Here is a 23,155-nt window from a genome sequence, read left to right as displayed (position 1 = left end):
CGAAATGCCTAAAGCAATCCACACCCAAATTCCCTTCTTGTGGAAAATCTCACCCCGTCCAGTATGCTCAGTCTATGACGCAGACCGAGGAATTTCCAAAGCAACAAGAGCCTCACACTACTTATCTTCGAAAGCGAAATGCCTCAAGCAATCCACACCCAAATTCCCTTCTTATGGAAAATCTCACCCCTTGTTGTCCAGTAGCCTCAGTCTGCGACGCAGACCAAGGAATCTCCAAAGCAACAAAGAGCCTCACACTACTTATCTTCGAAAGCAAAATGTCTCAAGCTAGCAATCCACACCTAAATTCCCATCTTGTGGAAAATCTCACCCCTTGTTGTCCAGTAGCCTCAGTCTGCGACACAGACCAAGGAATCTCTAAAGCAACAATCTTTCTTTCGCTTTCTCGTAAACAAGGTATGAAACTCTATCGATCTCTCCTGTTTTGAATTTTTGATACATCTATGTTCTCCTGATTATGTTGTGGTTATTTTTTATTTAAAGATGTGCATTTTGTGTTGCAGATTAGAATTTTTTTTTAGAGTTTTGGTGATAGTGTCTGGGTTTATGCAAAAAAAAAAAAAAAAAAAAATAGTGGTTGTTATAATTCGCCTAGACAAGTCTCAAATCTTGGATCCGCCACTAGGTCTAGTGGTATTTATCTTCAATTTTTCCTTTACAAAAATAAAAAATAAAAAAAAATTATAGAGATGAATTCTGAGGCAGTACGTATGATCTCATATATATATAGACTCATACATCTAGAATGCTGTATAGATTCATCGAAATAATATTGTTTTTAATTGCACAAAAAAAAATTATGTCAAAAAGACGGAAAATGGTGTTCTTTTGTAACTGTATGATTCTCAAATCTCAACAAAAACATAAATCTATGTTCCATTATTATCACCATGATATGATAGATCAAGTTTCTCTTGTGTGAGGGGTGTACTAGTATAGTGTGCTCTATGCAATGGCTTTATGGTTTTTTCTAACAGCACTCTAGGCAATTTTGAATTGCATAATGGTTGACTTTTTCAACTCAAAAAAAGCATCTCCATCACTCCTAAACTAAATTACATTAAACACAATAATATATGAGCACATTTTCGCTTTGCATCTTGCTCAAGATTTTTCGTCTTCGTAAAATTCTTCATAATACGGATAACTTTGCCCATATTTAACCTTCAAGTTTTCCGCCTCTTTAACTATTTACATAACTTTAATTAAGGAGAGAAGTTTGCAACCCTAACTAATATATCAAACGAATTTATCATATATTCATGGATACATTCCAAAGAACAACATTTATTTGTTGTTTGATACCTTTGAATTGTACAAATTTATCTGTTTGTCTTCTGGGGTCAATAGTTTACCCCAAATGTGATAGTTTTGGAGCTCCCTATGTCTTCTCGTCATAGACAAGATTCCATTTTTTCTCTAATCCCTTTTGCATCTTACCTCCTCCTTTCAAATATTCCATTACCAATATTTAATTCATTATTATTTTCACCACTTTCTATGTTGTGCTACACAATCTGGTTTGGAAGATATATATAGACCTAAACGGCTATAGATATACGATCCATGAATGTCAAGTTAAAAACGGTTGGAATACCCGCCAAATGGTCCAAAAGTATATGTAAAACAGTAGCAGTAGGTTGCCTAAGACAGAACAAACACATTGTAAGATCATGAATGTCAAATAACACCAAAGATGTTGCAGCAAAGTGACAGCTTTTCGTGAGAATCAAACCCAAATCAACTAACATAAAAGCTTGATTGGTTGGTTCTTAAGTCCACCACCACATCAAGCATTGCTTAATCTAGAGCAGCATTATTTTGCAGTGGAAGACAAAGTAGGAGAAAAATGAACAACACCTATGCTCTCCCTCCTGGCCTCATGTATGATGAGGCCAGTCCAGATTGGATGAGCAAAGCCGACAACGCATGGCAGCTGACCGCTGCAACTCTGGTTGGCATGCAAAGTGTTCCTGGCCTCATAATCCTATATGGCGGTGCGGTGAAGAAGAAATGGGCTGTGAACTCAGCTTTCATGGCATTCTATGCTTTTGCTTGTGTTCTTCTGTGTTGGGTTGGTTGGGGATATCACATGTCTTTTGGAAGTCCACTCTTCTCATCAGCTCCATTTTGGGGGAGGGCTGATGTGGCATTGGACCAAAAGTATCTTTTTACGCAGGCGTTTCTTGGGAAGTTCCCAAATGCCACAATGGTGTACTTTCAGTTTGTATTTGCAGCAATCACTTTAATTTTGATTGCTGGAGCTCTTCTGGGAAGGATGAACTTTTATGCTTGGATGTTGTTTGTGCCACTCTGGCTGACATTTTCATACACCATTGGAGCATATAGTATTTGGAGTCCAAAAGGGTGGCTTGCCGTGAGAGGAATAATTGATTATTCTGGTGGTTATGTGATCCATCTCTCTTCTGGAGTTGCTGGTTTCACAGCAGCCTACTGGGTAGGAAAACCTTTCTTTCTCATTCATCTCTATGTTTTTATTTTTTTATTTCAAATTCTAAACTGAATTCAATCACCTTTGGAGCCAAAACTTTCTCCTCAAACTATGAAATGGGGTTTTCTCCCTCCAACAGACCAAATAGTATTGAAAACTTGCTTGCTTCAACTGGTTTAACCGGAAATGAACTAAAGATTTACATATACTTTTGAAACAAAGTTTCAATTGTTGGTGGTAAAATGTTTCAGTGTGACGCTATAATTTGTGTCTCATTTTGAATATAAAGAAAGTAAAATCATTCATCGCATGCCAATAGAAAGAAGACTTCTACAAATTTTAGAATCAGTTTCTAAATTTGATTTCAAATTTTAGTGGTCAATTAACACTAGACCCCCTTATTGTTGAGTTACATGATCAATTTTTTGGTGTATCTGATGGCAGGTCGGTCCTCGTTCAACCAAGGACAGGGAAAGGTTCCCTCCAAACAACATTCTTCTTATGTTGACGGGAGCAGGGTTGCTCTGGATGGGATGGACAGGGTTCAATGGAGGAGACCCTTATGTAGTCAGTATGGATGCTTCATTGGCTGTCTTGAACACTCATGTCTGCACCGCTACCAGCTTGCTAACTTGGCTAGCGCTTGATGTCATCTTTTTCCGCAAGCCTTCTGTCATCGGAGCAGTTCAAGGCATGATCACTGGTTTAGTTTGCATCACCCCAGCTGCTGGTAAGTTCTAATTCACAAAGGCTACAAACCCAGAATATATGTCTAAGGCTCTAAGCATTAAGAAATTAGTACCAATTGTTAGCTTTATATGCATTGTCCACTATTGATTACTTAACAACTTAAGTTTTTTGGTGTCCAATGATTACCTTACATGGTATCAGAGCCGGACTGTAAATTAATTTAATGGTAGATATGAAAATAATATCCACTATTTTACATTGAACATCATGTAGGAGTTGTGCAAGGATGGGCAGCCATAATAATGGGGCTTCTCTCCGGCTCAATTCCTTGGTACACCATGATGGTTGTCCACAAGAAATCCAGGCTTCTTCAGAAAGTTGATGACACAATGGCTGTCCTACACACTCATGCTATCGCCGGATCCCTTGGTGGACTCCTCACCGGTTTCTTTGCCCATCCAAAGCTCAATAATTTGTTCTATGGCTACTATGCTCAATATGTTGGTCTATTTTATGGTTTTGACATGCGAAAAGCCCATCTCGGGCTTCGTCAAGTAGGAATTCAACTTATCGGGGTAATCTTCGTTGTTACACTAAATGTTGTGGTGACAAGCCTCGTATGCCTTTTGGTGCAACTCATTGTGCCTCTGAGAATGTCTGAAGAGGATATGGAGATTGGTGATGAAGCAGCTCATGGTGAAGAGGCTTATGCTATCTGGGGTCAAGGTGAAAAGATGGACGTAGCATATGATTTAGAGTCATCTGCAAAACGTAAACCCAGGTCTGCTGGAAATATTGAGATGGCATAAGGCTATCTACATTGGTGTTCTAGATGCTAAGCTGAAATGAATTTGGAGGATAGAAGCTTTAAAATGTTTAAATGTGTCAAGAACTTTGCACAGTTTTCATTGAAATAATGTCACTTAATAATTGTAAAACCATAGAAGAAAAATCGACCATTTAAGCTTATGCATGACAGTGCTGGTTAATGTGAGTGCTTTTTGAAGTTATATTGAAATTGAGTATTTGACATGAGACTTGATCCAAATAACTATAAACAAAAAGTAAGCCTAAAAAGGAAATGGCTAGGCTGCAAAGCAGCCAAGGGAACAGAGCTAGCAAGAAACAAATCAAACTGCAAAACAAGTAAAAGAGTCAGATGAACCAGTTGACTCAGTAAAATTTAAATATAAGTGTTTGAGCCCAAAAGTAATTTTGGCAAGATCTTTTAGTGGATTTAGCATAGCGGGCCGATACCTGCGGCCCAAAAATAAGCCTACTTGGGTTTGGGTAACAGCTTCGCCCATTCCGTAATCCATAAGGAAAACGAAACCTTATTGGAGTCAAGTAGCAGAGATTGAATAGGGAACTTCAATCAATAATCCTTCTGCAGCAAGGAACAGTCGAAGACCTAGGTATAAATACTAGGATTCGAGGGCATAACATGGACCTCTCTCAAATCAACTAATCCCAGAGATTACAAAGCCTCCCCGGAGCAAACCTTCAACCTCGTTGAAACCCGGTGGCCGCACGCCAGTCCTAGTCTCCTCGCGAGCCGACTGTCAGCATCACCAGATCAACCCTGCGAGCCGACTGCCAGTACCACTGCCACTGATACTACCAGCGAAGCAAGGGTAACGCCCTCGCAACCCAGCGAAGCTAAAGTCACGCTTTAGCAAAACCCGTGCTTTCTCCAAACTTCCCAGTGATTGCTCTACTTAGTCTACAATACTAAGTATCGATTCGGTGACGCGAAGAGATCACACCCAAAGCCCTTATCCGTAAGGCAAAAGTCATTTCCCGAAAGGCTAGAGAAGAACCCTGTGACGAGGTTGGTGCTCTCCTCGTCCACAACGCTTGAAGAAGAAGTTAGGTCAAGGGACTACCCCGACAACTGCACCCTGCGGTGCTGGCACGCCTGCGCACACACGCTCAAAAGAGACAGTTTGCACCCCTACAGGATTTACGCGTCAAACAATAAGGCTCAAGAATCTCATCATGAGAAAGAGGAACAATCAAAGAGTAAAATGTTAATCGTCAAGAAATATATGGTATGATGCGGTGCAAACCCAATCGTAGTGTCCGCTGTTTTCATTTTTGTATTTTTCATCAAATTTCCACCCATAACTTTCAACTGGTTATAAGACTACGAGTGTTAATGTGGAAAAAATTCTACGATGCGTCTAATGTATCGATGCTTTATATTACATAACATCATCTTAGCCATTAGAACATCCAAACTTTAAAACTATAAACTAACTACAATTCATAACCTCATCAGTTTGGCTGAAAATTTGCAGAGATGATCTATACATTAGTACCTAGAAACTGAACGGTCGAGATGTGGATATGCGACCGAAAAGTGACCTAAAACTCGAACTTCACACGTTAATATCAAAGCGGAGCTCCGCTCTGGATAGGATCTGTGTGTGTGTGTGTGTGTGTGTATATATATAACCTTCTCCAAAATCATGATTTTTATCCAAGTCTGTGGACTACTACACGATTTTTGGAAAAGATTTTTATGTTTTTATTTTCTTACCAAAAATATTTTCACCCTTAAATAGTAATTTTTTATATGCTCGAATTGACAGACCTAAAAAATCACAATCTAATTTATAATTTTAATTTTAATTTTTATGATTTTTCAAAGCCAAAAAGCTCTAAAGTTCATTTAGAAATATTTGTTCGAACCTCTGAGGTACCAGTGCTCCGTCAATTGGAAGATGTTCTAAAAATCATGTTATATGATTGGTGAGCTTATGAGAACTTTTATTTTAAAAAAAAATTATTAATGAGGTGTTACATGTTATGTCATGTCATTGTATTCCATAAGAGCCCTGTGACACCTTGCAATGTGTCAAGCCATACAAAGGCCCTTTTGTATTCAAATGATCATGTTTTTCAAGATCATTGGTAAAACCTTTTTTTTTTTCTTTTTTTATCAACAGTGGGCGTCAAATCCATTAATATTAAATGAAGTTAGCATTACACAATTACTCACCTGGAATTCCAAATGACAACAAAAGAGAGCCATGGATGGTACAGAACGGTACCGAGAGTCCGAGACATCAGTTGATGTATGTCTTCCGTAAGTATTCCCTCCTCTCAAGTCATATGTCCTGACGTTAGACCTTATGATCACCAGTAAGAAAAGGAAACCTGGAAAGATGACATCCATCGTAGACATCGGCAAGACAAGGGATCGTTCAGTAACTTCAGTTTCAAGCAGACCTGCAGAAGCACCGAGAGCCACCGAGCTCGCTGGGTCCCTTATACAAATGCATGTATCAAGTAATGTAGCTGGGTTCGTACGGTAAAACATTTCAAAGTACTATGTCACATGGTGAGAACCTCTCCAACTTGTTCAACTAGCCACATCGATCAAACGTGCTATGTACTTTTCCATGATGGTTTTCACAAACTGGCATTGGCACATGAATACGAGGATTCTCGATCGGATCTTCGATCTGTTGGGTTGTTCTCTCGTTTTTATTTGTCTTTTAGTTTTCCTAGTGTATTATAAATTTTAGTCTATGATATTGTATGAAGCAAAGAGCTGTGATCTTCGCATTACATTTGTAATGCACAACTAGGATTGAAGCAAAGAGAACAAGAGTACTGAAGCAAAAGATAAACAAAAGAATGGGAGACGGGGAGAGAATCCAATTTCTGGAATTATTAAACCCTATAAAACCAGGTCTTGGAACTTGGATTCGAGTGGAGAACAGGTGGAAGGTGTTAATGATATAAAAACTCGTAGACTACCCGACAAGCAGAAGTATTATTCCTTAACTTTTGTCTAATCTTCATTTCGAGCCTTTTTAAGGCATTAATCAGATTACAATATTGAAGTGTTTACTACATTAATTTGATGCCAAACTAGACACGAATCAGCATATGGTGTTTGTATGTTTTAAGTAAGGCTAGAAATCAGTGCAAAATCTGTTCATAGTCCCATCCCAGGTTTATTCCAAATGCAAAGACGATTGTGAGCTTCCAGCCACTCTTGGGTATGAACCAACATTTCTTATACAATACAACTATGATTCGCCTTTAATTTAGCGGGTGGGCGAGTAACATAAAGAGTTGACAACTTGATAGAGACACTTAAGGTCATATGAAAACAAAAGACAAAGACTTTAGGACTCCCTTTCATCCTAAAATTCCAAATGCATGTGTAAGCGTAGTTGGATTGAGACTTGTGAATCACAACTAAGATGCTAATTTGAAAAAAAAAAAACAATTAACAAGCACACCATCTTTTTCATTTCAAGACTCAAGGAAGTGATAAAAGAGAGTGCATTGGTTAAAAGTGTTTTATTCCGTTACAAAAATTTAAAGTTCGAATCTTTCACTTTTCTCCTTAAATTATTGTTTAAAATAAAGTGAGTAAAGTTCAAGCAAACATATGAGATACGTTGATATGAGAAGAATGATAAGAGTATAGCTCAATTTCACTTGAAAAACCCAAAAAAGGAAAAAAAAAAAAAAAAAAAAGATTTGCCACTTCATAGAATCTTCACAAATGTGAATACAGATGCCTATAGCTAAATTGTGACGCATGTTGAAGGGTTGGCATCATATACTGTTTGAACAGAATGCAACTGTGGAACTAGGTGAATTCACTATATTGTCCCCAATATCACAAAGGTTATTCCTCGAGTTTGGTAACATTACTGTTCTAAGTTTTTTCAGATGAATGAAAATGACAAGTAAAAGTCTTTCTTGTCTTTCTCCATCTCTCATCTCTCTCGTTTTTGGATATCATATTTCCTTACAAAGGTTTTACCTTTTCCAAATGCAAAAAGGCTGAAACTTTTTTAACTATATGACTGTAGGGTTAAAACGAAGAAGGGTATTTTGGTCTGGGCATGGAAAACCTGTGGGAAAATGATTAGTTTTCAGACCCTGTGAAAAAAAGAAAAAGAAAAAAGAAAAGAAAGAGCTTGGGGTTTTGTGGGTGGTTTCTGTGTGAGTGTGAAGTATGAACAAAACACAGAAAACGAGTGAGATTGAGAGAGGGAGTGGAGAAAGCTGTGTGAAGCAGAGAAAGGGAAAGACAGAGAAGAAAGAGAGAGGCCCATATTCTTTTGGGTTTCTAGTCCCACACCAGGTTGGTACAAAAAGCTTAAACCCTTCCACTTACACTTTCTCACTGGCATATTCAATATTTTATATGTTTCCAGATCTTTTTTCTGTGCCTGCAATCTCATCCCACTTCCCTTCATTACCTCATTCAATGAGTGAACATTTCAACTTCTGTTTTTTTTTGTATTTTATGGGTATCTGTCACTCATCAAGAATGTACTCTCTTTTTCAAAAATGCATTGTTTCCTTTGGAGGAAAAATGGTTTCTTTGCAGGAAAAAAAGTATAATTTATGGTTCTATTCTGGGGTTGCTGTAGTTGAAGTGCTTTACTTTGCCCATTGGGAGGCCACTAGCATAGATTCTCTATTCCAATCGCTGTGTGTGTGCATTGCTAACTCAAAGTCTCTGTTGGTTAATTTTCTGCATTGGTTTGCTTTGGTGTAATGTGCCTTGTGTGCTTATAAAGACTCCTAGCTTTCCCTGTCCTTCTTTTTTGGTGCCTTTCCCTTTCTGATAATCTTTTTTAGGAGCAGTGTGTAAGATGTGACTTGTGCAGATTCACGGGTTGTATTACATTTTCACACCCTACATGGGTATAAATAGGTACATCCATTATTGATTTTCTCAATTGCAGGAAGTCATCTCGGTTGTGCATATCGGATATTGGGTGATAGAAGAGAATGAGCTACAATAATCCCACTACTGGTTCTGGTTAGTCATTGTTTTGAGCTGGTGTCTGTATTATTAGTTCATCTGTATATGGAGGAGGGTAAAGCTATTTTATCAAGACTTATTGTGTTGGTTCTTGCTGGTGTCTTGGTAACTAGCGCAATTGTTATGTCTTTTGAATATTTGTTGATTCAATTTGTTAGGTAGTGGAACTGCTAGAGGGAGGTTTGAGTTTGGGAGGACACATGTGGTCAGGCCAAAAGGGAAACACCAAGCAACTATAGTTTGGCTACATGGCCTTGGTGATAAGGGCTCAAGGTAATGCTATTCTTTTAACAAATATTTTAGAAAAACATTGTGCCGGTTACCATCTGTCATTGTTTTTAGGTGAAACTTGTTGTAAACCAATTTATCAGGAGAACTGAAATTCGTAGCATGATAATTGTACCTTGTCATGTCAGGTTTACAATAGCAATACAGTCTAATGTTTTACTCCCCTTGGTTTTGTGGACGTGCATGTATCAATAGTTATGACAACTGAGTGTGAAGTTCTTTAATCACCTTTGTGGATATGAGTTGATTCCGTTCCCTTTAAAATGAGTATATAACTGCAAGAGTAGGGAGGACTTGTTTTTTTTCCACATAAAAAGAAAGAAGGGGAATTGAAGAATGTCAAGTCTTTGTCCTGTTATGGAATGGTCTGTAACTAGCCTTTCAGCCCTTACATTGCAAATGGAAGATTCTAACTCTGATTGACTTGATGTGGATAATGATACTGCCGTGAATCAAAGAAACAATTTCATAAGTGTTCCTTTGATTCCTCTTTTTGACATTCTAAGTCATGTCGGGGAAGTCTTGAATCAAGTATTTGAATATTCCTAGGCCAAGAATAGGGGACCACTTCTTCGCTAGCTTAGTTGCCTTTAGTTTTATCAAATTGAAATACACTAGTTGATTTAATGATATACGGTTGGACGAATTTGAGCCAAGACATTATTGGAAAAGAATCAAAATTATACACATTGTTGATCAGGCTTATTCTTAAGTTTGATTACATATGGTCCTAAATTGAGATATATGGTTTTAACAAGTGTTTCTTAAATAATATTGTAATGATTCTCCAGCTTGAAGTGTGCCACCAACCTTCCTAGTTATTGGACAGAAATGTTGTGCTATTCCAGCTCCTTTTTATGCCAAGTTGACAAGTTAAATTAACCAGTAGTGAGTCCTAATAAGATGGATTTTCTCACTTGGTTCTTTGTTTTGCAGTTGGTCCCAGCTCTTGGAAACCCTTCCTCTTCCAAATGTAAGTATAGTTATTTTAAGCTATAGTTTACCATTATGCACATGTATATGCACGATGCATTCTACCTGCACACTTTATCTTCTATTTCAGAGACTATATTGCTAGTTGTTTAATAGAAGTCACTGTCTTATCATCCAGATCAAGTGGATTTGCCCTACTGCTCCTTCTCGGCCTGTAGCATTATTTGGTGGATTTCCTTGCACTGCTTGTAAGACTTATTGTTGTAGATTTTTTCTCTTGCTGAACACCACCATCAAATTCAAGGTGGTGTGAGTTTTATCATATGAGAATGTTATCCAGTAACTAGGATAACTGTTTTGGACATTTCGTTTATGATTATTATTATTATTTGTCATATAAATTTATAGAACATAGGCTCATCTGTTCAAGTGATTCATAACAGGGTTTGACATGGGGGACATTTCAGAAGATGCTCCTGATGACATGGAGGGGTTAGATGCCTCAGCAGCGCATGTTGCAAATCTCTTGTCAACAGAGCCTGCTGATAGTATGTTCCATTCTTGAAAGATTCTAAACTCTTATATCTTAGTTATATTTGTTTGTTACAAATGTTTTCAGGAGAAGTGTTTAACATAGGATAAATTAGGGCCTGGTATTTCTTGGTAGTGTGGCAAAGGGGAATATAAAGAGTTCTGGGCTTATGGACTCAGGATTCATGCAATTTTCTACTTTTTACATAAAAAGGTTAAATTCAAAAGCCAAAATTCTCTGTAATTGGCACCTTCCCTTGTGCTCCACTGAATTGAAGTTATTTGCTTATTTCTCTTTATGACTCTGTTCAGCTTTCACGAATCATGACTTTACTATAATAACTATATTCTGATCAGTTAATGCTCCCTGTTATCTGTTGTCTTTTCTCATCAGGTTCTGTTTAATTCTGTTAGTATAGTGAACTTATTTTCCCATTCATGTAATCATGTTTTAAACAGCTGTCATGAATTGTGACTTAACTAATAGAAATTATACTAAATGCTTCCTATTATCTTTTGTAAATTCATCATTAGGTTAATTTAATTTTTCTCATATCATGGAATTAGTTCATTTCATAACTGCCTTCTGCCAATTGATTTGCAGAACTCTCATTCGATCTTCAACCTTGCTATTGAATTACCTTATCTTGTTTTTTTCAAGGTTGTCAAGACTAGCAGATATATGGACTCCATAATGCTGTAACATCTAATTAGAACTAGAGGAAGTTGGTTGTTTATATATATATATATATATATATATATATATGTTATATATATTACAATATAAATCTAGAGGGCAGATAATTAGTGATTTTGCATTGAAGTTGTGAATCATGGTATTCTTACAGAAATATTGGCTCTGTAGTGTTATTGAGGTGATTCTTTTTATAGGAATTATAGATGCTTCTATATTTGCTCATGTAAATTTTGCTCTTTTGAACAGTAAAATTAGGTGTTGGAGGCTTCAGCATGGGTGCTGCAACTGCCCTCTACTCTGCCACATGCCGCGCTTTAGGGCAATATGGAAATGGAAACCCATATCCAGTTAACCTTAGTGCAATTGTTGGTCTAAGTGGCTGGCTGCCATGTTCGAGGTTTAGCTTCTGTCATGTTTCCGCTGATATGGATTTTTTCATGCACAACACATATACCCTATACACACATGTACTGTTAATAATCAATCAACTCATCTCAGCAGCTATTTTCTTATAGGACCTTAAGGAACCGGATGGAGGGGTCGCATGAGGCTGCAAGGCATGCAGCATCCTTGCCCATTTTGCTGTGTCATGGCTCAGGTAATCATATCTTCTGATATTCGGTACTATAAGATCCAGTTCTTCTTCTGAAGTATCTTTGGAAATAGCTGCAAGCTGCTAGATTGTTTGTTTGGTTGGTTAGATTTATAATTTGCAAGTTTAGAAACACAAAATGTATATGAAGCATAGTTAATCTATCTGATGCCTTGATTCTTCTTTGCAGGTGATGATGTGATTGCACATAAACATGGAGAGAAATCCGCACAGACCTTAAGTGCAGCTGGATTTCGAAATCTCATGTTTAGAACATACAATGGGTACGTGATTCTGACTTCATTAAGTTTTTATATTTTGTTATTTTTTTTCCAATATCAGTTTCATGAATCCTACATTTGGCAATGCAGTCTGGGCCATTATACCATCCCTGAAGAAACCGATGAAGTTTGTGCTTGGCTGACTGCAAGTTTGGGGCTTGAGGGATCCCGATCTTACTAGTCGAAAAGCAACGAATGGTGAATGATGAGATAGTATGCATGGGGATTAATTACAAATGACCAGGAGTTCATAGACAAAAAGGGACAAGAAGAGGGCATTCCGACTAGAATAGATGGTGGTTTGGGGATACATATATGTTAGTTGAAGTTCTTATGATTTCTCTCTGGTTCCCTTTCCTTTTCTTACAATAATGTCTCGCTCTTGGAGTCGAGGGTGGGGGAATGGGAGCCAGATGCGGTTCTCTTTGTTCACATTCACTGATATTTGTTGTTTGATAATGAAGTATTTTATGCCCAAAAATTATATAATGAAGTGTTTTGTTTTATTTCTTCCGTTCATAGTTTTCTTCATTATTTCGAAGGGAAATTCCCCTTAAGTACCATTTTTCCCATAAATTTTTCCCTTAAGTTGACCCTTATTACTAATTTTTCTCATAAATCTAATATAAGCCGCTTGTTTTCCATCCTTATGGAATTATTGTATCCATGTCTTTTTTAATTTTTTAGGACCATTTTACCTTTTTTTTTTTTTTGGAACCCAGCCTAACTGGGAGAAGGACCATTTTTACCTTTTAATTGGCCAAGAAGCTTTTTTTAAAGGTAAATTACCCTTTAATTTTTTGGGAGCCAATTAAGGAGCAGTTTCCTATTTTTTCTGATGCTGACTTCTACTAGGACCAAGTATGATATTAATAGATTATGAGTTTTATATTTCTGGTTTCATTTATGGGTTAAATTTTGGGGTTTCAAATTTTTAATTAATTTTTATTGTTTTGTTCACATTTCTCTTAAAAATTTTTGTTTTTTTTTAGAGTAATAGTCAACCATTTTATTAATAATAACCATAAGAAAAATTACAACTTATAGATGTAGAAGCTACATCAAAATATAAAATAACAAGAGAAGTACTAGATGCAACAAAACATCGGAAATAAAACCTAGCAAGGATACGAAGGGATGCAATTAAGCATTTGATGAGGCACCAGACAGAGTCCGGGCTATGTAAAACGGTACCAATAGTATGATCAACCATACTTCCACGCAAAGATATACGTCGAACAGAGGGTAACCTTCTATCAAGCTAACCGCCGGTAGTATGACCGACCTTGCCTACTCCACGCAAAATAAAGCGCTGAATAGAGAGTAATCTTCTACCTAAGTAACCAAAGAAGCAATTCCAACATGCAGATAAGTTTAGGGCCCAAAAACAGTTTCCCGGATCCTAAATGCGAGCCCTAACAACTTCGGACTCATTCACCAGCTGCCCGACCCCAAGAAGGAAGGCCCAGCCCAAATTCCACTTGAGCAACCCAACATAATAGAGGCCCAAGCCCACCAGGGTACTTTGCGCACCCAAAGCCTCTCTGGGCACCAACCTTGATCGCGGCTCTAACAGCTGCTCCACCGCCCATCGTCGGAGAAGGCACCACCCAGTCCCACCACTTACCCGAGATGGCCAAGGACGCCCGACCCTCTGGGTCGTCCTGATCCGAGAAGGCAACGTAGCCATTGCTTCTCCCTATTGAACAGAGACACAAAGACCCCGATCAAGGAATGGGAACCAGAGATCTCCACCACCAGGGTTACTCAGCAACGCCGCTGCATCTTGACTCCATAATAGCCCACGCCGACCGGGATCCCAGATCCGGCCCCAGAGCCAGACTCGATCTCCGACAGCCCTCCATACACCCAATCGCAGTCTCTTGCCACTCACCACCTCACTCCTTGTCGCTGCCCACTAGTTCTTTAGCCTAGACAAACCAGATTGAAGAACGGAACGCGCACAGCCACCGGTGAGATGTGATTGCCATGGCCGCCAGATTGAATCACAGAAAAAAAACTAAACGCTTTGGGCGATCTGAGATTGAGAAACAAGGCCACAAGCCCTGCGTAGTATTGACGACACCAGGAACGGGTCGCCGTACTCCTCCGCTAGCATGGAGGAAGGTGCTAGAGACGGCCATCCAAGGAGGCGGCCGCTCTCACCCTAGCAGATCGCTAGGTCGACTAAAAACTGGTTATTCGACTTGATATTCTGATTAAATTTTTGTTAGTACAAGTTGGGCCTCTATGTTTTTTTTCCTAACTTGTACTAATAGAAAAAATTTATGAGGGTCAAGAAATTTTTGTTAGTACAAGTATTGAGGGAAGCTTGAAGTTCGACAACTACTTTTTTTAGTATAGCTGGTTTTTAGTACTTCGACAAATTTGTGTTATCATTTTCTGTAATTGTGTTATCTACTTGTAATATGTGTTATCATTTTTTAACTTTTGCGTTCTGTACTTGTAATATGTGTTATGTGTTATGTGTTCTAGCACTTTAGTAATATGTGTTCTGTCTAGTTTTCAACTTTTGATCAACTTGGTTCAAATTCTGTGTTCATTGTTAGTACTTGTCAAATTGCTGTCCAGTTTTGGTAAAATTCTGCTTTTAGTAATTAGTAATGTGGTAAAATGCAACAGTTCTGTTTTGTTCTACTTCTGTTGTGAAGATGCAGCATTTTTGTTTTATGTATTGATGTGTTTACATTGCTGTATTTTTGTGAAAATGCATTTCTGTTTTATGTATCGATGCATTTCTGTTCTATGACTCATGAAGATATGAATTATGATCAACATTAGCAAATTTAAGTACAAATGGTCCCTCGTGCAAAGCTAGGCCATTATCACCCATAGACCTTCCACAAACTCTTTATTAATCCCAAACCAAACTTTTTGAAGATATCTTTTAGCTTTTATCAAATTTAAATTTGGCATATGAAATGACAAAATTGACTTGATGTTTTAAATTTGAGATTTGACTAATCTTAGCTCAAAACTAGTATGTCAAAAAAAAAAAATCAACAGTTAATTGATATTGGGAAATAGATGGGTCAAATTTGACATATGAAAGGAGATGTCTTTTGCCATATCAGAATGTGGCAAAAGACTCTTCATTGGAGATGTTCTAAGGCCGTCTCCATCCCAACTACATATGTGATGCCCCGGAAATTCACAATTATTTTCCGAGGATTTTCCGGAATTAATTTTATAACTATTGGACGGTTTCGTGGCTCGTGGATGGAGCGGAAGTGTTTCGGGCGAATAATTAATTGAAGAATATGGTTTTAGGGGGGTTGCCAAAGGTTGACTTTTTATTCGTTGGGATTCTCCGAAAACTTCCTTCACGAAAGTTGTAGAGCGCATCGATACGAGTTCGTGGACATGCGGAGCGCGTCAATCGGAGTTCGTATGAGAAAGTTATGGCTATCGGAAGAAGTTTCCGTTTTAGTATAAATAGGGGAAATCATAAATTATTTTCATTTTTCCTCATTTCCTTTTCCGGAAACCTTCCTCTCTCTCTCTCTCTTCTCTCTCGGTCGATACCTTCGGTATCAAAGATTTCTGTCTGACCCGACCTGAAACCGGTAGACCCGACCCGACTTTTCCGGCGAACTGCGGCGGTCTCCGGCCGTGAAACTTGGTCAGCAGGTTCGCCTCCTCCGTCTGGTCGTCCCTGTGGTGCCCTCTATCGCCGATTCTCTTCCACGGAGGCGCTACAAGGCGGTGCAGCCTAGTGTTTTCGGACCCGGCCGGAAAACTCAACTCCGGCGACTTCATGGCTTCAGGCTTCCTTAGTTGAGTTCAGAACAAGCTCGCTGATGGATCCATGGTGTTTGTTTTGATCGGTTGACGTGGAAATCGGTTCAACTCAGTTGGGATTACTGTTCACGGCTTGTGAGGTAGTTTTCGACCCTTTATGCTTGTTTTCTGACTTCGAGCTAGTTATGAGTATCCACAAGCATGCTTAGATGAAGAACTTTGATGTTGGGAGTTTTGTGAAATATTGAGTTTTGGCCGGCGGCGGTGCGCCTCCGTCTGTGGCGGTGTTCCGGCCACTTAAGGAACTGTTTTTGGTATTATATATGTTCTACTCGTTGATACGAGCGTTTCAATATATAATATGCAAATTTTGGAGTTCGTATGGAATTGTTATGATTTTTGCAGTTTCATACCGATCGATTTATTCTATCCGTGAGGATTTGAGCGTCCGATCGACTTGTGGTTTGGTCACATCGATCGTGGACGTATTCCAGAGACTTTGGAAGGTCTCGGATGTGGTTTTGCCTCGATTGGCGTTACTTTGGGGATTTAGTTCAAAATAGGGGTTTCGGACTTAAATCAAATGTGAATCGTTACTGATTTTGATCATTGGTGATTAGGTGCTTCTAAAGGTGAATTGGACGAGTTGTTGGTGATAGTGTTAGTTCGGTTCTGTATAGAAGACGCAGCGGGAGTTTCAAGGTGAGTAATCTCACGAAGTTCATTCACGAACGGGAATACCTTATTGTTTTGAGAGTTATTAGTTAACTGCAAACTATAGTTGGTATTAGTGGTATTTTTGAGTAGATGACTATGTGTGTGTATATATATATTATGGGATGTATATATATACATACATATTCATGTATTAGTAGATATATATTTACGTGAAATATATATGTTTTGGGTGGTTTGTGGATTTATGAAAACAATATGCATGAAATGATGCTTTTTATTGTTTTGGGGTGTGGCTTTTGGAAAACAAATGATTTGTGGGAATGATTGATTTCGATTTGTTTTGAAAAGCGTTGAGATTTGAGAAAAGTGTTGAGATTTGGGTATGAAAACAATAGGCATGAATTGATGCTTTTTATTGTTTTGTGTTATGGCTTTTTCAGAAAACAATGATTATGGAAATGTTGATTTCGATTGTTTTCAAAAGCGTTGCGTTTTGTGTAACATTTTGGGTCCAGTGCGACTCCTTTAATGTTTTGCTCCAAGGGACATTGCGGCCCGAGGATCGAAGGTCTGAGACCTTGGGCAGAATATCAGGTGACCACGTCTTTGGCCGGACGAGTGGTTACGTTTTTCAGTTAGAGCTCTAATCTGTCTGCCATATAGGTAATTCATGGGGTAACGGGAATTGGTTATTTACAACTCATGACATTACGTATTTTTAGGGAACAAGGTGTGAGTTGCTTCCTTATTAATGGTTTTTAAGGGGACAAGGTGTGAGTTGTTTTCCTTATTAACGTTTTGATAGAAATCAAGGTGTGAATTGCTTTCTATGGTACGATTATGGTACATTTGATAGGAAACAAGGTGTGAGTTGTTTTCTGTGTTTTACTGATAGAAATCAAGGAGTGAGTTGTTTTCTACGTTTTATTGATAGAAATCAAGGTGTGAGTTGCTTTCTATGTTTTATTGATAGAATTCAAGTGTGGGTTGTTTTCTATGTTTCGTTTTAAAAGGAAACAAGGTGTGAGTTGCTTTCTTTTATTTCGATTTGAAAGGAAATTAAAGTTTGAGTTATTCTCCTTTATTTCGTGTTTTAAGGAATCAAAGCGTGAGTTGTTTTCCTTATTTTTGGCGTGAGTTGTGTGTGGTTTGAGTTACTCATACGGGCTTGCAAAAGCTTACCGGGTTTGTTGTGTGGCAACCCGGTACACTATTCAAACGGTGTAGGGGTTAATCCTGCAGGTTAGGGTAATCGGGGCTGAAGTGGAGGTAGAGCCTTTGCAGCTTTACGGTAGGAAGCCATTTTTGTAACTTTACCGTTGATAAGGACTTCCGTTGTATAGTTAACTCTGAGCTGCATTTACGTTTTATTTTGTTGTTGACAATTTAATTCGTATGCTTGTGTAATATATAACTCTATGGACGAGTGTATATTAATTTTGAGGGTTCAGGGCATCAATATCTGTGTAAGTTAAAGGGAAAAAGATTCCAGGTATTTTGTATTGATGACTGGACGTTCACGCATATATAATTATGGGGTTATATATATCGATTTTCATGTGTGTAAAATCAGGGGCGTGACAACATAAAAGGCTAAAAGCCTATTTTTTAACCATTTTGGTCTCCAACCCAAACAACTTAGGGCCAAAGTGTTAAAATTGAGGGCCGAAAGGCTAAAGAGAGGGGTAAATTTAGGCCATCTCCAACCCAAAGGGCTAAAAATGGCCCTGGGGCTAAATTTTAGCCCTAAATTCTGTACTATTCATTGATCTGACATCAACCGTCTCCAACCCGTCAAGGCTAAATTATAGCCCTAAAATATATTTTAACATTTTGAATTGGTTATATATATATATATGTGTGCTTATTTTTTAAAGTCAATTGACTTATAGTAATTGAAATAAATTATATGATAAAAAATATTTTTTCGGTTGTATTTTTTTTTTAAAGATAATTAAAAATATCTTTAGCTAATTTTGAAATGAAATAAAACTGGAATAGAATTTTTAATATTTATTTTATTCATGACATAAGCATTTCACGTACAAAACCACTTTATTCCATTACAAAATTTTCGTGATATTCCAAGAATCATATTCAGCTTTATGTCATTCTTTGCCTTCACGTACAAAACCACTTTATTCCATTTCAAAATTTTCTTGATATTAGATTTGGATGCATTACAAGACTTGACAAGGAAAATTTATTAATAAAAGATAAAAGTTACAAGCAAAGTTTATTCATAATAAATAAAAGTTACAAGGAATTTTTAATAGATTATAACAATTTATTTGGGCAACATTAATTACTCATCCGAGTCATTGAATGGCATTTCCGGGCGGTACTCATTCGACGTCGAACCAGATGACGGAAACAACTAACGGCGCCGAATTTTCTCCATTATCTCCCTTTTCTTTCCGTCATAATACTCTTTACTCAAAGGAGTAAAATTGATGGTTTGCATTGCTAAAATAGCTTCTTCCCTATCACGCTCTCTTCTCTCTTCCTTGAGTCGATCTCTTCTTGCTCTTTCCTCCTTTGATTTCTGGAGATCTTCTCTTAGTTGATTTAGGTGTGCCACCATTTCTTCTCCAACGTTACTTTCGGCTTCTTTTCTCTTGGCAAGTCTTCTTCTTGCTGCATTTCGTCCAATTGGCCTAGGATTTTCAGTTGGAGAAGTTGTTGGTGGAGAATGGGTGGAACTTGTGATGATAGGTTCAACATCATCATCTAATTCGAATGAAGAATTTTGTTGTGATGTTGGTGTGTTGTAAATAACTTGTGGTGTATCTTGAAAAGTCGCCCAATTACATTCTTTGGCCAATTTGTAACAATTGAGAAAATTAAAATTTTTTCCTCTATTGTCGTCCCGAAAATACTCTTCCGCTTGGCGTTTCTATAAAATGTATGTTGTAAATGATGAGCATAATTAAATATAATCTACATAACAATATGATACAAAATTTAAAAAATCACATTGTATTTTAAAATAAATTTTTCTTTGAAAAAATACTCACTTGATCTTCAAGATTGCCTCCACTTTGGTTCGTCCTCTCGGCACGTTTGATGCAAGAGTGCCATTTGTTCATTTGAGGAAAAATGTGTTTTTGCCACCGAGATTTGCAACTCTCCCACGTCCTTTGTACCAAAATAGTATTTTGGATCTCCATGAATTTTTGTTGGACTTGGATCCAAAGACCATCTTCCGATTGACTTGTACCATTGACGGAATTTTGGGATACTTTCACGAAAGCAACGGTGAGTGCTTCATCTTCCAACGGTGACCAATTCACACTTCTTTTCGACGAACTAGCCATTTTCGATAAATGTAAAATAAATGAGAGATTAAGAATAGGGAGAAAATAAAAGATTTAGAATAGAGAGATATATATGAGGAAGTAGAAGGAAGATGTGAAAAAGAATGTTGAAGTCATATGTATTTATAGTGTAAAAGTTTAAAAAAAAAAAAAAAAAAATTTGTTTCCAACCAACGGCTACGTAGCCAACGGTCAAAAAAAAAAATTATTTTTTTCAAACCAACAGCTGGCTATATAGCCAACGGTCCAAAAAAAAAAAAAAAATTTAAAGCCAACGGCTACCAAAAAAAAAAAAAACTAGCCGTTGCTGACGTCATGTATATGTCACACAGCACTACACGTGTGGGCCTCCCATTTCTGATCCATTTGGCCCTAAGGGCTAAAGTGCTATCCTAAGGGCTATATTTGCCCCTTTGTTTGGCCTTTTGGCCCTCATTTGTTTGGGTTGGAGACCAAGAAGGCTAAAAAAAAGCCCTTTGCCCCTTTAGCCAAACGGGTTGGAGAAGGCCTTTAGCCCTCAAATTAGCCCTTAGGGCCAAATGGATCAGAAATGGGAGGCCCACCTGTGGGTGCTGCGTGACATGTACATGACGTCAGCAACTGCTGGTTGCTGGCGTCATCTAGCCGTTGGGTTTTTTTTTTTTTTTTTTTTTTTACACATATAGCCTTTGGGATTTTTTTTTATAGCCGCTGGTTTTTTTTTTTTTTTTAAATGCACCATGCTTTATTTCATTTCAAAATTAGCTTTATTCCATTTCGAAATCAACTACAGATATTTTTGATTATCTTAAAAAAAAAATATCCAGAAAAATATTTTTTATATAAAAATGATTTCAGTTACTATATTAAAAATCTGATAAAAAATAAGAACATATATATATATATATAACATATCCAAAATGTTAAAATATATTTTAGGGTTATAATTTAGCCTTGCCGGTTGGAGATAGCCTAACCCCTCCATCAAACCCAGTTGTCTCTCACTTTTCCACCCAACCTCTCTCCCTCAATTTTGCTAACACTACTTCAATGGCAGCTAGATTTCTACCTTTCATCTATGGTGGCTTTGCAGGCGTGTTCTTCCTAATGGGTGTTGACGGCAACAAGAGGCAGAGTTGGAGAAGAAACTTCATCAATTCTAAATCATAATGCCGCCCCATTTGTCATGGTCATCATGGCTGACGACGATGCACCAACGGCAGGCCAGAGCTTGAGGTGAGGTCCAAGAACCGGCTGCCTCAAGCCCAATTTTTTTTTTTCACAATTTGTTAGGATGTTATATATATATACTAGTTTTCTGCTCACAAGCTCTGCATGTGTAAAATTTTTATAATTATTATATTGAGAAAAAAAATAGTTATTTGAGAAAAAAGAAAGTGGGAGGTTATCTGAATTGTGGGTGGTTATTGCAGACATGGGTAGTTAGGATTTTTTATTTTTCTATTTACTATACTACCACTAAGTTATTAAAAATAATTTAAAATTAATATAAGGTCTAAGGATTTTATTGTATTTTCACACCCACTTTGACTAACAAAGCCTCTTCTCTTAATAATAGTATATGTGTGTGTGTGTGTGTGTAAATAATGTTCAATCACTATTAGGAGTAAAAGATTACTATATTTAGAGGATAAACAAATTATTTGTATATTATATGCAACAATACAATCACCACAAGGTCGAAAAAAGTAAATCTCTCTTTTTTGTCGATCATTCTAACTTTTGGTGTAGAACATCTTTTGAGCATATTTACGATTAAGCTATATTTTAAGTTAAAATAACTAAAAAAGTGAAATATAGCTATTGGTTTAATAATTTTTTTTTTCCAGCAATACTAGTTATTTCAAATGTTTTATCAAAACATAAATTGAAGTTTAAAAGGGCAAAGAAAATAGAAGATAGAAATAATATATAACTATCTAAAAGAGCTCAACAAGAAGCTTATTGCCTCCGAATCCCACGACGGGGCTATGTGGGGTGTCAAATTGTTCGCCTGAGATGCCAAGGCTGACATCATCCTCCTCCATTTTCTTTGAGCCCGGGATTTCCGGGTCGCCGACGCTTTCAACATGTTAAGCAAGTGCTTGGAGTGGAGGAAAGAGTTCGAAACAAATGGCATCGTCAAGGAAGACCTGCGATCTAAAAAGCTCAAAGGTGTTGTGGCTTATATGCATGGGTTTGATAGGTCGGAGATGGCCACAGATGGCCAGGAAGCTTTACCATGAGTATAAGAAGATGAAGGTTGCCGAAAAAGAGAGAGTTGGAGAGGTTATGTTTATCGCTGATCTCGCGTGGCTGGATTTAATTTATCTTACCATCTCAACAAGATTTCTTATTCGAGTCTGATTGGATACAAAATTTCTAACCCAAACTTATCTGGGCCTCCAAACATCACAAGTGGCCTGATTGGATACATGTATTCCTATCCACTCTACAAATCAGGCAAAACAAACGCCCCCTTAGTGTGTGGGCTCACATTTGGTTCGTTGATGGGTTGGAGCCTCACTAGGAAATTTTTAATCTTGCACGATATATCATCTACTGGAGGGCTGAGATCAATGAATCAATCATAAGTTCATAACAAGAATAACATATTTTACTGATAAGTCATGTAGAAATTTTTAAAACACACCCCTAACTATTTAGTACATACTCTCTACTCAATACACCACCCATTTAATTTCTCATTTTAATATTTTACTAAATACACAACTGAAAGTACCTAAAAATATCTTTAATCTCAAAAACCATTAAATATCATATTATTTGACTATATTAAGGTTACTATTTAATATGATTAGTATATATTAGTATATTGGAGTTTTGTAAATGACCATATTGATTACTTGTGTTAGTTATTGGAAAATCCAAAAAGATTTGTTGTTCCCTAGATGCCTAGAAATAGTTTTGTATTATTTGAATTCTCATCAACCAAACACCTGTTGATCAAGTATAAAATTTTCGGTTGAACATTCAACCAAAACTATATCAGTAATTTCTCCACAGTGGCGGAACTATGAAGTTATCATTGGAGGGACCAAACTAATTAAGAATTACAAATTTTTCTACCTGTGATGTTTTATATGTTGCCAGTTATAACTTTTAGA

The 23,155-nt window shown here is 37.4% G+C and overlaps 2 protein-coding genes across 3 annotated transcripts; both read left to right on the top strand.

Annotated features, from left to right (window-relative positions):
* The first annotated feature begins 195 nt into the window (after nt 1-195).
* LOC112173347 (ammonium transporter 2 member 5) lies at nt 196-4,154 on the top strand. 2 transcript variants are annotated; one of them, XM_040509450.1, is made up of 4 exons: nt 196-417; nt 1,849-2,479; nt 2,918-3,203; nt 3,437-4,154. In XM_040509450.1, the coding sequence occupies exons 2-4, from the start codon at nt 1,871-1,873 to the stop codon at nt 3,970-3,972; spliced, it is 1,431 nt and encodes a 476-aa protein (XP_040365384.1). In that variant the 5' UTR covers nt 196-417; nt 1,849-1,870; the 3' UTR covers nt 3,973-4,154. The 2 variants fall into 2 exon arrangements, with proteins under 2 accessions (XP_040365384.1, XP_024166726.1); XM_024310958.2 differs by lacking the exon at nt 196-417 and having other exon boundaries at nt 1,542-2,479.
* Nucleotides 4,155-8,123: 3,969 nt separating this feature from the next.
* LOC112172836 (acyl-protein thioesterase 2) lies at nt 8,124-12,804 on the top strand. Its single transcript, XM_024310333.2, has 10 exons — nt 8,124-8,279; nt 8,890-8,966; nt 9,128-9,242; nt 10,194-10,230; nt 10,369-10,438; nt 10,634-10,738; nt 11,665-11,815; nt 11,934-12,016; nt 12,201-12,294; nt 12,382-12,804. The coding sequence occupies exons 2-10, from the start codon at nt 8,936-8,938 to the stop codon at nt 12,470-12,472; spliced, it is 777 nt and encodes a 258-aa protein (XP_024166101.1). The 5' UTR covers nt 8,124-8,279; nt 8,890-8,935; the 3' UTR covers nt 12,473-12,804.
* Nucleotides 12,805-23,155: the final 10,351 nt, after the last annotated feature.

The sequence above is a fragment of the Rosa chinensis genome, chromosome 6 (assembly GCF_002994745.2).
Source record: "Rosa chinensis cultivar Old Blush chromosome 6, RchiOBHm-V2, whole genome shotgun sequence".
Classification (NCBI taxonomy): Eukaryota; Viridiplantae; Streptophyta; class Magnoliopsida; order Rosales; family Rosaceae; genus Rosa; species Rosa chinensis.
The sequence above is the reverse complement of the archived record's forward strand: the minus strand, read 5'-3'. Positions and strand labels throughout refer to the sequence as shown.

What these genes read in the sequence shown, in the direction of transcription:
- LOC112173347 (XM_040509450.1), top strand. Translation starts at nt 1,871, where the DNA reads ATGAACAACACCTATGCTCTCCCTCCTGGCCTCATGTATGATGAGGCC. An exon ending in GTTTCACAGCAGCCTACTGG is followed by an intron (nt 2,480 to 2,917) that starts GTAGGAAAACCT and finishes ATCTGATGGCAG; the next exon opens with GTCGGTCCTCGTTCAACCAA. An exon ending in TTGCATCACCCCAGCTGCTG is followed by an intron (nt 3,204 to 3,436) that starts GTAAGTTCTAAT and finishes AACATCATGTAG; the next exon opens with GAGTTGTGCAAGGATGGGCA.
- LOC112172836 (XM_024310333.2), top strand. Translation starts at nt 8,936, where the DNA reads ATGAGCTACAATAATCCCACTACTGGTTCTG. An exon ending in AAACCCTTCCTCTTCCAAAT is followed by an intron (nt 10,231 to 10,368) that starts GTAAGTATAGTT and finishes CTTATCATCCAG; the next exon opens with ATCAAGTGGATTTGCCCTAC. An exon ending in TGGATTTCCTTGCACTGCTT is followed by an intron (nt 10,439 to 10,633) that starts GTAAGACTTATT and finishes GATTCATAACAG; the next exon opens with GGTTTGACATGGGGGACATT.